The sequence below is a fragment of the Synchiropus splendidus genome, chromosome 15 (assembly GCF_027744825.2).
Source record: "Synchiropus splendidus isolate RoL2022-P1 chromosome 15, RoL_Sspl_1.0, whole genome shotgun sequence".
NCBI lineage: Eukaryota > Metazoa > Chordata > Actinopteri > Syngnathiformes > Callionymidae > Synchiropus > Synchiropus splendidus.
The window spans coordinates 8,918,455-8,934,391 of NC_071348.1; the positions used below are offsets into that span (position 1 = coordinate 8,918,455).

Consider the following 15,937-nt stretch of genomic DNA (forward strand, 5'->3'; position numbering starts at 1 on the left):
GAAATGCCTCAGGCTGTGTGGAACAATTTACAATGCATTATAATGCCGGAAATGATTTGAGTCATAAAAAGAATCCGCTCCTGTATACAGCAAGGCAAAGTGGCACACAGCCCTGAAACGCTGCATGTGTTGCGTCTCCACCAGGGGGCAGTAGCTAGTGTCTCCATGCTGCGCTTCACTTGCGGCACCTACGCTCTTTCAAAGAAAGCGGAAATTTGTGTTGTGGTGGTGACCACCAAACCCGAGACTGGTCTGAAACCGACACCAAAGCATCCAGACAATACTTTGAGGGCCAGAGAGACCAGTGTGACCAAGACCGAGACCAAATGATGTACACGAAGGAACCACTTCAGTTCTTTATTCTAGAGAAGTGACTACTGTTAAATGAAAACTGTATGTGTCTATATCACTAGCTTGTGCTTCTGTATTCAGTTGTATTCGGTCAGGTGGTCTCAACGACAACACTAGCATTAAATCGGAGAGATATGTTATGCTGTCTGTCATCTGTTCATCTTCAACAACGAAACATGCATCAAATGCTGTGTCAGGATTAAAAAAAAAACAAAATTCAAGTGTTATGCTTCAGTCCTGATGATAAATTCATATTTGCATTCATCAGTAGAGACAGTTGACAGACTGTACATTGGTTTCTTCAGGGTCTCCAGTGGTGAGGCGATATGCCTGCTTGATAAACGCAATAAACTTTAATAAAATGTGAAAGTGCCTCTTCAGGATATCTCCACGGACAAATCTAAAAATAGCCCCTGCGGCGGGGAAGAGATTCTCAAAGTTAATTGCACAGTGCGGCGCACTGGGGAACCAAAGAAGTAATAAGAAAGTAGAAAATAGGTGGAGAGGTGAATATGTGACCGAGCATGTACAAAATCTCTCACGTACTTGGAGACTGTAAGACACTCTGCTGCTGCAGTCAGTGAGATTTGAGCAGTCAGTTCATAATTCATTTGAAGCATTTTGGAAATGCATTTTTTAACGGAAATACACAAACAATAAGCATTTCATTTTACTTTCTAGGACTAATAACCTTGAAAATGTTCTGAGCTTCATGACCAGACCATTGTTCCCACCATCCTTTGCATGAACTCACCTCGTACTACTGGTTGAACTTTGAACTAAAAGATGCTCTCATTCTTTCTCATATTCCATGCTACGTTGCGGTGACGTTTCTGTAGATAACTGAGGAATAAATAAAGAATCCACCGGACAGGATATCACCTTCACGTAAAAGCGTGTCTCTGTTTGACGTTCAGTACTTCACTCTTGAATGAAGGGTTCATGAGGCGCTTCAACCATTCATCCACATGAATCTCCACTTTCACGTGACGTGCTTTTCATCCCTCCTGACACCGGACCATGTTATCCCCAGGATTTTTCTGCCGCACCAGCACATATGTAATCGTGTTTCCTGCTAGTTACCGCTGTCCTTCACTCACCATTGAGCGCCTCCGCTGCCCATCAACCAGACACAGGGACTGGCGACGTCATGACTTCCTGCGCTAAATGAATTGACATTGACTCATATATCAAGAGTCAAATATTAATCTCGCAGATGGTCGCCTAAATCTTTCATGGGAAGAGAGCAGGAAGCCATAAATCGAGAGCATCTGTGCACATCTCTGTCGCTGGCTTCACCGCGGAAACCTCCATTAGGAGAAGTGGCTTTTGTAGGCTGCGTTTTGGAACTAATCTAATATGCTGCTTGGTAGCTTGAGATAAACTCTCCATGATGATCTTTTTATAGAAACTTCTATTTTTTTTCATGTCATCGTTCAGAAGGATGATGTCGAGGAAACGGACCACTTATCTAGTGTTGGGTCGGGGCCAGACTCGCCTCCGCTCAGTCATCTCAGTCAATTCCAGCCGAGGGATCGTGGCTGTAGGCGAGGTGGAGCTAGAACTCAATTGAAAGAGAAGGCATGCCCGTTTTTCTTTGCGGAAAAACAAACGCTGACACTAAATTCTGCTTTAGTTAGAGGCACAAAGTGAAATACACATTCGCCTCTGAACACTGAGCACTAGGTTTCGCCGTCTCTGTGAGGAAACATGACATGCTACAGGTGCTAAAATATCAAGGAAAGGATCTGCTCCTCTGAATTTACGATCCAACTTGGCAACACTTGTTCTGCTTCCCGCGCCAGAGTGGCTGCTGGTTTCAGCAAAGCGAGTCTAAAGTTCCATCAAAAAAGTTGGTTCATTTTCCAGGAGGTGGTTATCAGAAGTTAGCAGAATGCTAACACGTCAGATCGGGGAGGTGAAATTGCAGACTTTTGTCTGTTACAGAAGTTTAGGACATCAACATTTCTGGACCCACCTGATCTTCCAGAGGTGCTATCCATTCCAGCAACTGCTATGATCAGTGTCTTCCAATTCATGTCATTGTATTGTTGACGAATATTCCCACCATTAAACTTGGTGAATCCATCTGACTGATGCATTAAACTGAGCGTCCCATTGGGTTCTATCACTTATATTCATATAACAATATGACAAGTTCAGAATGAGGTTCCATCAGGGCATCTTGTTCACTTCAAGGAGGACGGTGTTTCTGACCAGGGAGGTCTATATATGAGCGATGTATTGTGAGGTAAAGCTGTTAGAGCCAGAACACAGCAACAAAGATTCTGTCTTTAAAAATATCCCTCTATTGTCGCACTTTTGGGAGCTGCACCATCTAGTAGAACAAACACAGGTGATGGATGGAGCCCATTAATTTATAGACGTGAAAGCTCAGGGAGGGAATATGAGTTTATTAGCAGCATGAAGCCAGCGAGGGCCGGGACATTAGCAGGAGATGAAAGCCGCTCCCTGCTTTGCCTCCATTTCAGTCTTCTCCACCAAACATGCTAATGAGAGAATCGTCCGCCGATGAGATTCCTGAGGGACAAAACAAGAGACGCGAGATGTTTAATCACATCTGTGGAACAAGGTGGCACTGTTCCATCAATCATATGAAACGTTGTGGGTCAATAACCTACAGAGGCCTGGAGGTGACATGCATGGGTTTTTTTTTTTTTTGCCCGAGATAAAAATTATCTCGAGATACAAATTGTCTGGAGATAACTGTTATGTCGGGAGAAAAAAAATAAAGACATGCATGCCACATGTGTACGGAGCCCTGGAAGTGACATGCATAGGTTTATTTTTTTTGGATGTGACATGCATGACTTTATTTTTTTTTTGCCCGAGATACCAACTATCTCGAGATCATTTTTATCTCAAGAAACGATGACTTCCTGTAACCACTTTGTGTCCCATGGCTTTGTAACTGTTCTTCAACGTTGTCATTCACCTCCTGCAAGTCAGAATATTGCCGACGGCCAAGTCTGTGCGCTTTTAACACTCTGCTCAAGTGGCTTCTACTCAAAATAATACCACATGTGGCATGCGTGACTTTATTTTTTTCTCCCGAGATAACAGTTATCACGAGATTATTTGTATCTCAAGATAATTTTTATCTCGGGATAGAAAAAATAAAGTCATGCATGTCGCTTCCAGGGACGCGTAATATGTGTAGCTTAGCCACACATGGTATTATTTTGAGTAGAAGGCACTTGATCAGACTGTTAAAAAGGCACAGACTTGCAGACAGTGACTGACAACGTTGACTAACAGTTACAAAGCCATGGGAGATATAGTGGTTCCAGGAGAACGTATACAAAATGCTTTGCCAGAGAGGCAGTTACGCATGCGCTGACATTTACGATTGTATCTTGAGATAAAAATTATCCCGAGATAACTGTGATCTCAAGATACACATTATCACGATATAAGAATTATCTAAATAGAGTCATGCATGTCACATCCAAAAAAAAATAAACAAATGCATGTCATTTCCAGGGCTCTGTACACATGTGGCATGCATGACTTTATTTTTTTTTCTCCTGACATAACAGTTATCTCCAGATAATTTGTATCTCGAGATAATTTTCATCTCGGGCAAAAAAAAAAATAAAGTCATGCATGTCACATCCAGGCCTCCGTAATAACCAAATGTTTACAGTAAGTTTTCCTATCCTTCTATTATTACTGATTGACTGTCACTGTCTGTTCATGTTTATATAAAATACAACTGGGGGAAATGACACATATGACAGGATGTGATAAACATTGGTCTCACTTTGTTGCTGCATTTTTGTTTGTTTGTTTCGCTTTTTACTTACCATTCCTGACTGCACTCCCCCGACTGTCTTGCTGTTGCTGCACTTAGGATCAGTTTCTTTTTAAATTAAGAGACACCGACCTCTGCAGGACATTGGGGGTATTGTTTGTGTGTACGTGGGTGTGCGCAGGATTGTCTTTCGAAGCAAAAATATGGAAAATTATAGCGACAAATTTTGGTCATTTGTGGTGTTTACAAACGTCAGACATTCCAGGAATGCTGACCAACACTTCCTGTTTCCTGTTCATTCAGGAAGAGACAGCGTTGAACCTCTCACACGGCCAGCTTCGTTATCTGCCACGCTCTGGGACCAGGAAGCGTTTCGAGAAGGGTGGGTCCCTCTGTTTCCCAGGAGACGCCCCGTTTATTCTTAGGGGGCTTGATAGATAGATATAACGTATTTAGTAAAACCGAGGTGTTCAGCAAACTAAATGGCCTCAGAAGGAAGGTGGTTTCAGTTGCCTCAACAAGACGTGAGTCAGTCCCAAACAGTCCCTGTGGCTCATGTTTGAGCACCTTCCTGCAGTGAAACTAAGATGTTGACTTCTTCACGTCATAAAGGCAGCGATAAACATCAAAATAATGGCCCAGAAGACCATGAGTCTGTTTATGTATGACTCTTATTCTGAAACAACCATTGCATGCACACAGGAACACTCACCTCCTCTCTGGAGCCTTTGACAGACACTCGTAAAACTGGATGGAAATCTGTTTCTGCAGGTCAAAAGGTATGAGACAACACAAGCTCTGAGACCAAGTGAAGGGCAACAGGTATAAAAAAAACATGTTGCGTCTTCCATCCAATTAAAATAGTGTGAATATAGTGCAAGGTATCATTGAGGGATTATGACCTTGATTCAAGGTCATTACATAGAAATTCACAGAAAAAAAAGAGCTTGCGAACATCCTGCATCACGAAAAACATATTCCTTTATTTTTAATAATAACCATGGCATTGTTGCTGTGTCAGCACAAATGCAATTTAAAAAATACAAATTTTCTACTCACTTAATTTACAGTAAAAGAATGATTTAATTTGTGCATTTGTTTTGAAATTTGTACACTCATATCAACACCACAAAGATGACATAAATAATAAATATCTATATTTATAAACTATAATATAATTACAGTAATGCACCATGATATTTCTATCCACTTCTACATGTAAAAATGAAGACTGGCCTATTGATACATGTTTATTTTGTCATTTAATAGCATTCCATAATAGATAGTAACTGAGAGATACCAATGTTTACAAACGTCTAATGTGGACATTATGGTTTCTCTTGTAAGTGAGATGGAATTCATGTTCAGAAGAATATATATTTTTAGACCAAGTTCCATGTGTGACTACTGAACAGTTGAAGTTGGGGCTGAGAACGTGAAGATGCTATACCTCGATCGGTCGGTCTTTGGGGAAAATGTCATTTGGAGGATGTTTTCTTCCAGATTAAACTCACAGAGGAAGTTCGAGACACACTCAGGCATGCTTCAAGTCAGTCGTTGTTTCTGCACTCCATACTTGGTTATTAATATTCCATTTAAACTGAAAATGACTTAAAAGTGATGAAAAAAGATCCATCCATGTTGGTCTGAATCAGGGCTGCATCTCATACTGTCCCTCTGTGGCGATGAAGAAGTCGTTGAGGATGTTCTGCAGGAAGTCAAACGTGGGCCGCTCCTCAGGTCTCTGCTTCCAGCAAAGGGTCATGATGTTATAGAGTTCTTCTGGACAACCATCTGGGCGGGGCATTCTGTAGAACCTGTCCAGACTCTGGATCACCTCTGGGTTGGTCATCCCTGAGAATATGTTTTTATTAAAAATAAAATAAAATAAAATCACATCTTGAATGTGGAAAATATGGAGATATCTTTCGGCTTTGAGTGTCCTCACCTGGGTACGGTATTCTTCCATAGGTAACTATTTCCGTCAGGAGGATGCCGAACGACCAGACGTCAGACTTGATACTGAACGTGCCAAAGTTGATCGCTTCAGGTGCTGTCCACTTGATGGGAAACTTGGCTCCTGGTGGCAAGACAGAAGGTGAGCCGTGAGAGAGAGCGAGAGAGAGAGAGAGAGCCCCCGTGTGGAGAAAACTGATCCTTCAGTACTGAGCGAACTCTGATATAAAGTTAAAATGAAAAGTGCTTTAAGAGACAAAAGAGAAGAACCTTCTTGTGCAATGTATTCCGACTCGACAAGTCGAGCCAGGCCGAAGTCTGCTATCTTGCAGTGTAACGTCTCGTTCACTAGGATGTTCGCAGCCCGCAGGTCTCGGTGGATGGAGTTCTTGTACTCGATAAACGCCATCCCCTCTGCAATCTGTCGCAAGAAAGCAACACTTTTAAATGCACATGGAGAACTCCAATTCCAGTTTGTCAGTGATGGATTCAATCTGATCAAGTGTCACCAATATAAATAAATATATATATTATGGAATGACAATTTACTTATTATTATTATTATTAGAGAAAGATTAATATAATGGGAAATTAACTGTGGTTCTGTGTCAACATAATAATGTCATTGTGACAAAAAATATAAAGTAAACCAAGAATTTTGGATTGACTAGCTTAAATTCCATTTGATCCATTTTTTGTTTTTGTTTTTTGTTTTTTGTTTGAAAAAAAATGGAATTGAATTAAAAATCCCATAAAATAAATGTAAATATATTTGAGAAAAATAAATAAATCATAATTCAATTCAGTTGAAGAAGTGTTTGTGTTTATGTGTGTTTGATAATAAGGGAAAGGTTTGAAACAAAGTGTGTCACTGATCAGGAAGTGAGAGAGGTTGTGGCGGAAACTCACTGTGGATGGAAAATAACACGCCATTTCCTGACCGGATGTGAATAATTTTGGGTGCTAGCCTGAAGCCACAGAGCAGCTAGCGACACGACTCATGTGTTTGAGCATGTGAAAATGTTAGTGTGTGAAAAGACATCAGTCATCACAGCAGAAATGAAATGCTCCAGCAACATGCCAAGGTGAACTTTGTGCTAGTAAAGCTGAAGGGTCCCACCTGAGCCGACATGTCGATCAGCTTGTTCAGCTTTAACGTCGTCCCGTCCTCAGTCTTCAGGAAGTCGAGGAGACATCCTTTGATGCAAGAAAACACAGACTTTGTAGCAAGTAATAGTGAAAACTTATGGTTGAGTTTATTAGTTAGATTTTGCAGAGGAAGTTTTGCATCGTTTCTTATGAAAAGGAGTCCCACAAACATTCCTGTCACCCAAATAGTGTTTTCAATCATTTTCTCCAGAGAGATAAACAAATCTGTTACCGTTGATCATGAACTCGGTGACGATGAGAATGGGCGGCTTGGTGACCACGGCGTGGAGTTTCACCAGTCGCTCGTGCTGCAGCTTCTTCATCAGGTTGGCCTCCTGCAGAAAGGCCTCGGGCTCCATGGTCCCCTCCTTCAGCGTTTTGATGGCAACCTTCTGCGTGTTCTTGTAGTAACCTGACGGCCAGAGTCTGTTTCATCTGGACTGACCGAGCCAACCCGGTTATCTTTGCCTTACCCATCCAAACCTCTCCAAACTGGCCGGCTCCCAGCCTCTTCACCATCTTCAGCATGTCTCTTGGAATCTCCCACTCGTCATGTGACCAGGGTTTCTGGGGCGCTTTAGGTTTACAGGGGGTGGCGAGGCACTGACACAAACCGTCCGCAGTACCTGAGCGGGACAAAAACTATAAAGCTAAATTTGCCAGCCACTCAGCTCTCAGCACTGAATCAGTGAAACAGAGGAGGAAAACACCATCAGTCGTGCAACAGTAGTTAGTTAGTTGAGGTCATATCTAATACAAAATACGACATGGGATTTTGAAAGAATAGCAATGGAATTTTGGGCTTAAATCCATTTTTTATATTCATTTGTAAATTAATTTCATTTTTTTATTGCACAAACATATATATGAACTACCATGTTTGCATCTTGCGTCATAAATATAGGGAAAATGAAAATAAAAAAAATGAATCATAAAAATGCAAAACAAATGTGTGTGATCATCATCAAAATCCACACATTTTATTGGCTTATAAGATCCAGAAAAAAGATCTTAGAGAGATTAAAAAAAGTTAAATAAAAAATTTTTTTAAATAAAAAATGTGACAGTTCATATATTCATTTTTTATGTGTTTAACTTTAGTTTAAAATGCATAGAAATGACATTTAACTTAATATAGAATAGACTTTTGAAAAAGTAACAAGTATATTTGTCCTCTAAATGAAACAACACTTTTAATGACAGAATTATAATTTAAACATAAACTAGATGTTGATCAGTATGTTTTACTGCACATAAATCAAAATGTATTTGCAATGAAATCAATCATTTTAGCATTGTCGAGGGGTAACTACTTGATGTTCAGATGTATTTTATTACCTTACAAGATCCAGAATTTAAAAAAGTAAACAATAATTGACAAAAAAAAGATGCAGTATTTTAGTCATAATAATAACAATAATAATAATAATAATAATAATAATAATAATAATAATAATAATAATAATAATAATAATAATAATAATAATAATAATAATATTTACATAACACTTTCATTATTATTATTATTATTGTTGTTGTTGTTGTTATTATTATTGATAACATTTGACCTTGACCATCTCAAGGTCAAATGAACGCAAATCCTGATAACATCAGCAAGACTGCAATATAACCACCTCAATTTATGAATAAAATTTTTCACTGAAAATATCGGTTGATTTAGGAAAATAGTTACTCGTCCCGGTATTCTGGTGGCACTTACGTGAGTAGTACTTCACCAGCTCCTGCAAAGTGGAGAAGGGAGTGGATGGGGAGATGTAGTAGCCACCTTTGTCCATAGATCGGATCTTGTAGTGTTTGACTATGTCTCCCCTTTCTGGGTCACCGTCTCTGATGGACAGCGAGTAGGACCCTGAGTCGACCAAAACACTTTCAGTTATTCATGGCAAGCCCAGCTTCCTGGTTTTGACAACAGAATTTTGGGATGAAGCTGATGTTCCCGCTGACAAACCTTTACTGGTCTCACTCTCTCTGACAATGAAAGCCCCCACTTTGTTTCCCGGTGCTAAAAGAAGCCGCTCAGTTTCTTTCCTCGTCACATCTTTGAAAAACCACCTGCGGATGGAAACACAAGAGCCTCAAACACGACCAGCGATAACTAAAGCAGTCGCACTTGTCGCTGTTCCTTACTTCTCCTCTTCCAGTGTGTTGGCTCTGACAACGTAATTACTGGGAATGAAACCCTCGCGCCCTTCAGCCAGCCCTCGAGCCAGCGACCATTCTCCATCTCTGGAGGGCAACGCAGAACAGACACTGTTTAGCAAAGAGATACAATCTGGAAATACTGCCGCTATTTAGAGCACATACTCGTGCAAAACCTTGAATCGCTCTCCTTTTTTGAAGGACAGCTCCCTGCTGTTGGTGGACTTGAAGTCACACTGGGCCACAAACACGCCTTCGTCTAAACACAAGCACACACAGGCAACAATGAAGGAGCCAAGTCACACTTGTCAGTATGCTCGCAACACGCTAGCATGGTGTGAGGATGTAATTTCTCTAAGGGTGCCCCAATATTATTGCTTTTATCTACATAATTCGCGTCAAAAATATTCAGAGTGCAATGAGCTGAGCCAGACAACAGGTGGCAGTGTTCGCATGGAGCTCCCACAACACACATAGACAGGTAGGCAGCTTATTATGTTGTGTTTATAAGTCAAGCTCACGCTATCGGCCACCACTGCCCCTCATGTTTTATTGAACTGTGTCTGTTTTGGAGTTATTCTGTCAACAAAGGAAGAGAGTCCTAGAGTATCACCTCCGCCACTCCCTGATTCAAAACAAGATGTCTCCATCTGATGCTGACAGTGAGGGAAACAATTCATTCATCACCTCAAATGGTGCGTTTCGGGAATTCCCAGTTATTATTTTCAACTTGCAAAGTTCAAAGAGTTCTCACCGCCATGAGCACCCAATCCAAGATGGCTTCCCTCGAACGTTAACAGGAAGTAGAACAGTCAATGAATTTAATCTTACAGGTTTTCTACTTTCAAACGCAGCACATATTTAGTAAGACGTTGCTTACAAGGTCACAGCAAAGCCCCTGAAAGCCTCACCCCTTGTCTCCTGCTCTGATAGGTTGCTTTCCTGAGTGCGTTCCTGAAGACTAACATCACGATCACAATAAAAAAGCCCTTTAATGGTCGAATCACTAGGTTTTGGAGAAACACATTTTGGTAACAGATTTCTCTCAGACTGTTCTCAGAAGTGAACAGAGGAAGTCAGATTTCTATCTGCGAATGAGGCCTCCTCCTCTTCTTATCATTGCTTTTCAAACACGCCAGATCTTGTTGAATGGTCTAAATTTCTCTTTGTGCACGCAATCCACTTGCAAGAGGCACAAGGAGAAATCTTACATGTCTTCTTTACGTCAAGTTACAGCTCTGTGGAAAGGGAAAAGCATGAATGAACTCAATGTAATTGAAGCAATAGAGCGATATTTTGACTTAACTTCCATCTGCTTATTCCCTCAACAGGGTCATGGGCGGCTGCAGCCACAGATAGCAAAAGGTGGGGCACTTTTAAATGCTAACAAGATGCCTCACTTCAAAAGATTTACACAGCAACAAAACTAAAACCACGGCATCAAAACATGAACTGAAATACAACTGCGGTTCCTCATTCGGTCAATGTTATTAAAATAAATTGTTTTGGAGTTGGAAATTGTCCTTAAATAATATTCTATAAAATAACCTCTGCTGTAAAAAGTTGAAAAGCGACGCAGGTCTCGGGTTTTTCTACGTTTCGAAATACTCCTTTGATAATGTCAAACTTAGGCTGGGGGCCAAAGATTTTAGCACAATGTTGAGGGCTGAAAGGATATGTGATATTATGTACTGCATATGTGTGTGCAGGTGTGTACTGGAGGTTGAATTAAATCATCTCTGTGGTTCACGTCATCTGCTTTGCCACCTGCTTAACCGAGTTCTCTTGTTTGTCAAGTCCCTAGCCATCACACCACACACTAGCACTTGGAAATCCAAATACTAGAAGCTAAAATGTTATCCAATCAATCTGATGTACAACATTCATGAGGGAAGTACATTTACCGTCACCGGAGTAGGTGTTTCCAGTTCTTCCCTTCAAACAAAGAATACACAATTACATGTCGAAATAAAGCAAGCAGAGTGTTTAGAAACTGACTGTAGAGTCCACTCACTGTGTTTGTGTTTGAGCTGACGTCGTCTTTTTGACCACTGCAGTTGCAGCCCATCCTGAGCATTAAAAAAAAAAAAGGTTTCCCACTCTCTTCCAAAAATCATAGTAATAACAAGTATTTTAAAGACTAAAAGGTGTAGATAGGCAATAGGTGCAGATTGTTATGGATAAAAAACACAGGGAAATTGGAAAAAAAGGCCAAAACAACAGGAGAAAAACGGCTGTAATAAAATAACAAAATAAACAAAACAAAATTTCTCAAATGTAGACTGATTTGTACAATGATTTGAGTAGATCATTAGAGACCATTAGACCATTTTCTATTAAAAAGGGTTAAATATAACGGTAAGATGTTTTCATTTTCACTGAAATGATAATGGCTTTCGCTTTTAATCCACTTGTCGCACATGCTAGATATAATCACTGTAGATATGTAGTGTGTGACAACTGCGTGATAGTACTCAAGGGTAGGTTTACGTCTGTAAAGATTCGATATATGACAACAAAATTCAACATAATCTGAGTAGGATGCATATGAGAGGCTCACAGGTATGTTGGTTTACAATTGAATTACCTGATAAGTTCAGCTGCTCCTGCTGCTGGAAAGGCGAGTCGATCTCATGCCCAGCGCTGAAGTTATTTTTATCTTCAAGTTCTCATTTATGTTTTCTGAGAAATACATGCGAGAAAGAGGAAATTAACAAAAAAAAAAAGGCTTTTGTTGTAACAGGCATTTCAGTCTGTTCTTGTTTTCACAGCAGTTAAGTAGATAAACATAATAGTAGTAACAATAATAGTAAAATGAAGTGGTTCCTAGCTCAGCAATAAATCTCAAATTTTAAGTTAACAATTCCGGCAATGCCGCATACTCATCGCCTGATGTCATTTGTCTATTTTTGTAAAATTGAAAAAATACATACTCATGAGACGAGCCTTTCTTTGAAATATCCCAGATGAAAAAATGTCTCGAATTTCCTCTATCTCACTCTCACTCCCTCACCCTCTCCTTCTTTCTTGACTGTGGCGCGGAGAGAAGAAATGCTTAGATCACGAGTGAGAGAAGAAAAAAAACCATGTTACTTTGTGTTTATACTTCCTTGGTGGTGTGAGATGTGGTTCTCACCCGACAGTGCGTCTGCGGCTTGCAGTCATGCCATGAGAGTTTCAGAGGAGGGTGACACTATCACCCCCCCTCACCCAGTGAAAGCACCAGGTTCTCCTGAGCTCACACTGCTCGACTAGTTCAGCAAACTCGATTTAAGCCAGAAAATTCACGTTGTCCTCATCTTCAGACTGTTGTTCGTCTTACTTCAAAAAGAAAGACATTCATGGTGCACCCCATGCATATTCCAAAAAAAGTTCTCTCGGATGACGTACCCCAAGTGGGCACTAGAGGGGAGTAAAGTCCCACTAAAGATACTTTCAATCCGCCGCTCTGCCGTTAAACCTTTACTTTCGTCTCATTTCAGCTGTCAATCACACCGTATGCACTCTGGATGATTGACAGCTCATTTGGCATCTGCGGTTTTTATGTTTTCAACAACTTTATTTATTGTTTCAGGAGTTTATAATTTTGTTTTACTTTATTTTACATCCACAATACATATATATCTTGCTTAAATGTGACTCGGTTGCAAATCGAGTGGACTATTTTTCTTACTATTTTTAAAGACACGCTGCTTTGTTTTCACTTCACATCACGTAGTGAAACTCCGCTTCACTCTCTTCCCCACACAAAGGAAATGAAGCACTTCAAACTCACAATATACTCAGAAGTTGAACGTTTCTCACTATGAGGCTTTTGTTTGTGGTTTGCGTCCTCCAATAGTGACAGATTGAAAAGAATCTAGGAGGAAGAAATAATTCAGTGTGTGGTAACCTGTAGGCGCAGGCAACAATCCATCTTACAGCAGCGGAAGTGTTTGCTTCCTATGGGGGGGTTTATACAACACACTACGTGTGATATTAGTCTCTGGGCAACACTTCACAGGTTTTTGTTTGGACCACCTGTGTTTGTGAGAGGGTTGGGATTGTGCTTCAGTCCTCTGAAGGAAAAACCACACGCACACACACACACTCACACTGGCTGCAGGTGCACAGTGAGTGTTATTTCGGGCGTCCTGGTTGCCGGCTGCCTTTTCTCTCTGCGCTCCCTTCTCCTGGTTTTCCATCAGCCTCTTCTTTTCTTCCCAAGGCCGGGGCGGATGCTTGTGTACGGCTCTGCCGGGGTCCCCAGGCGCTGCATCCTGCCTGCTGGAGGGTCATAAGTGGACCCACAGGATAAACCTCAACAACGGTGGGTCTCCTTTGGCAACACGGCACTTATTTACTCATTTTATGACCAGACAATAAGGTGTCTTTTATACAATAAACAACCTTCAATACAATACAACATAATTTCAAGCAAAATGACAGGTTAATAAAACGCCTTTCATTCTGAGGAATCACCCAGTGTTTACCACATCTGAGCACCAAACTCACCACTGTCCTGAGCTAGTCGGCCAAAGAAGCCAGTGAAGTGGAGGTGAGTGCTCATGTTGTTCCACTTTAGCTTATGGCTGAAAGCTTTTCACCGGAGGCTCGGTAGCAAGTATGGACGGCCTGAACGCTCCCTTCATATATTACGTCACATAAACGGAAGTATCCAGGGAACGGTATACTTTCAAGTCTTCATCGTTGCGTTCAATGAGTAGTTTTATGACTAGGATGCACTGGCGATACTATCACAAGCAGTAGTCTGTACATGCTTTCTCTCTCAGCGTTAATCTTTTTGTGGATCTAAAAAGTGCGGCCCTTTGCCTGCATTTATTTGTACTTCAGAGCAAAACTATAAAAATGTTTCTGACCGACAACTATATTTCATTCCCAGGTGAAGTACAAATATAGATTTTTAACGGTCTTAAATTTAAGAATTATTTTTATATTTTGTCTTTTTTCATTTGTCCATTTTGACACTACTTCTTATCCCTTCAAAGTCATATTTTTTGCCAAGATTTTATGGCTTTTTAATGCACAATAACCAATTAAATAATGCACATTCTGCTTCAGTTAAGTTTTCCCATCACATCTTCTCCAGTTTCCTTCTTTTGGCTTGATGGCCTCTTACTGCAGTCACAGCAAGTTACCCAGAAAGTTGTACAGTAAAACTGAGTTTGAAGGAATGATCTGAAGCAGCATTTAATAATGAAAAAGGTGCATCTTGTCACCAGAGGGTGGACAACATAATGTAATGCACTTAAATGTACTTTATGTGCAACTCATCATTTCCTTAGACTAATATAACACAGCAGAAGCACCACACACATCCACTGACTAGAACCTTTAAGTCCTGAGCCCCCTCCTCATCACCAGAGGCCCCTGGCCAGCTTCCTGTCTGTGTGGGAACCTCTCTGTCCTTGTGGCTCCTGCATTCACCTTCAAAAAGATACAGATTCTGTCAATAAACAGGGAACAATTGAGCTCCCTGATGTATTTAGAGGACACCACTGTGGTTCCTCTATGCTCCTCGGCAGCTGACTTACCAGTTTCCATTCAAACTACACACTCTCATCCTCCATTCCATTTTTCATCTCATTCATCACCTTGTTATGTCACTGGAAAAGTGACCCTTTGTTTACTTCAGTTGAATATACAGTGCAGGAGTGAGTAAAGTTATTCCTTCCTGGAACTACACTTGGGTCATGATGTCTCCAATGACTCCTTTTTGTGCCTAGGATTTGTACTTTTTCTGACTTTACTTTACTGCGGTAACTGTTGTCGTACAGAATGAACTTGTCTCTACTAGCACTGCGCAGTTGCACTAAATAAAAGCATGCAGTTGGCTGGATAAAGGTGCCTCTTATTCCGTCAGTTTAAGAATGTCTCAGCCACAATAGGCAGCACCAGTAGCCTCTCACATGACATGCTACCTGTCACTCGCCTTGTTTGCTTACGTACATCGAAGTTCAACGATGGTATCAGCACAGCTGCTCTGAGGGGAAGCCCCTTGATTATTGTGCTCCGGATGACGTTCCCACTCCTCCACTGTTTTTCATGGAAATAACTCAGTGCCAGGGAGCAGGTGCTTCCTCGAACTCTAATGCAGATGGAAAGACGGGCTGAGAGGAGTGTTTGAGGAGGCAAGTGCCATTAAGTGTATATATTTTGTCTAACTTTTTTTTAAGTCACACATGGATTATGAGATGCAGGAGAGAATGGGTCATTTGGACCCTGAGAAACTAGTCAGATGACATGACAGGACAATACATTTTACCTTCACAATGTGTCCTGCCTTGTGTGAAGCCTGTAGCCTATCCATCGAGATGGTCTTCAGGCTGCATGTCCTCCTCATGGACAGAGGCCCTGAGCTCACAGGGGTGTCATGCAGTCGATCAGAGTGACACCAATTATACGTGTCACTTGCCCCCTGGAAGGCTGGAGCCACTCTCTCATGACAGGGCCACATCCATCAGCTGCTGCTAATGGGCTCCATGTAGATGAAGACTGAAGACCAGCTTCTCTGAGTTTCAAAGAAGCTGGTTGTATGGAGGAGAC

General features: G+C 41.1%; 1 protein-coding gene across 1 annotated transcript; it reads right to left on the reverse strand.

Annotated features, from left to right (window-relative positions):
• Positions 1 to 5,369: 5,369 nt before the first annotated feature.
• Positions 5,370 to 12,517, reverse strand: blk (BLK proto-oncogene, Src family tyrosine kinase). The gene is made up of 14 exons (XM_053888286.1): positions 12,325 to 12,517; positions 11,979 to 12,073; positions 11,406 to 11,460; positions 11,296 to 11,326; positions 9,557 to 9,650; positions 9,380 to 9,478; positions 9,201 to 9,304; positions 8,952 to 9,101; positions 7,705 to 7,857; positions 7,464 to 7,643; positions 7,203 to 7,279; positions 6,353 to 6,503; positions 6,075 to 6,206; positions 5,370 to 5,980 (listed from the first exon to the last, which is right to left on the reverse strand). The coding sequence occupies exons 3-14, from the start codon at positions 11,457 to 11,459 to the stop codon at positions 5,778 to 5,780; spliced, it is 1,428 nt and encodes a 475-aa protein (XP_053744261.1). The 5' UTR covers position 11,460; positions 11,979 to 12,073; positions 12,325 to 12,517; the 3' UTR covers positions 5,370 to 5,777.
• Positions 12,518 to 15,937: the final 3,420 nt, after the last annotated feature.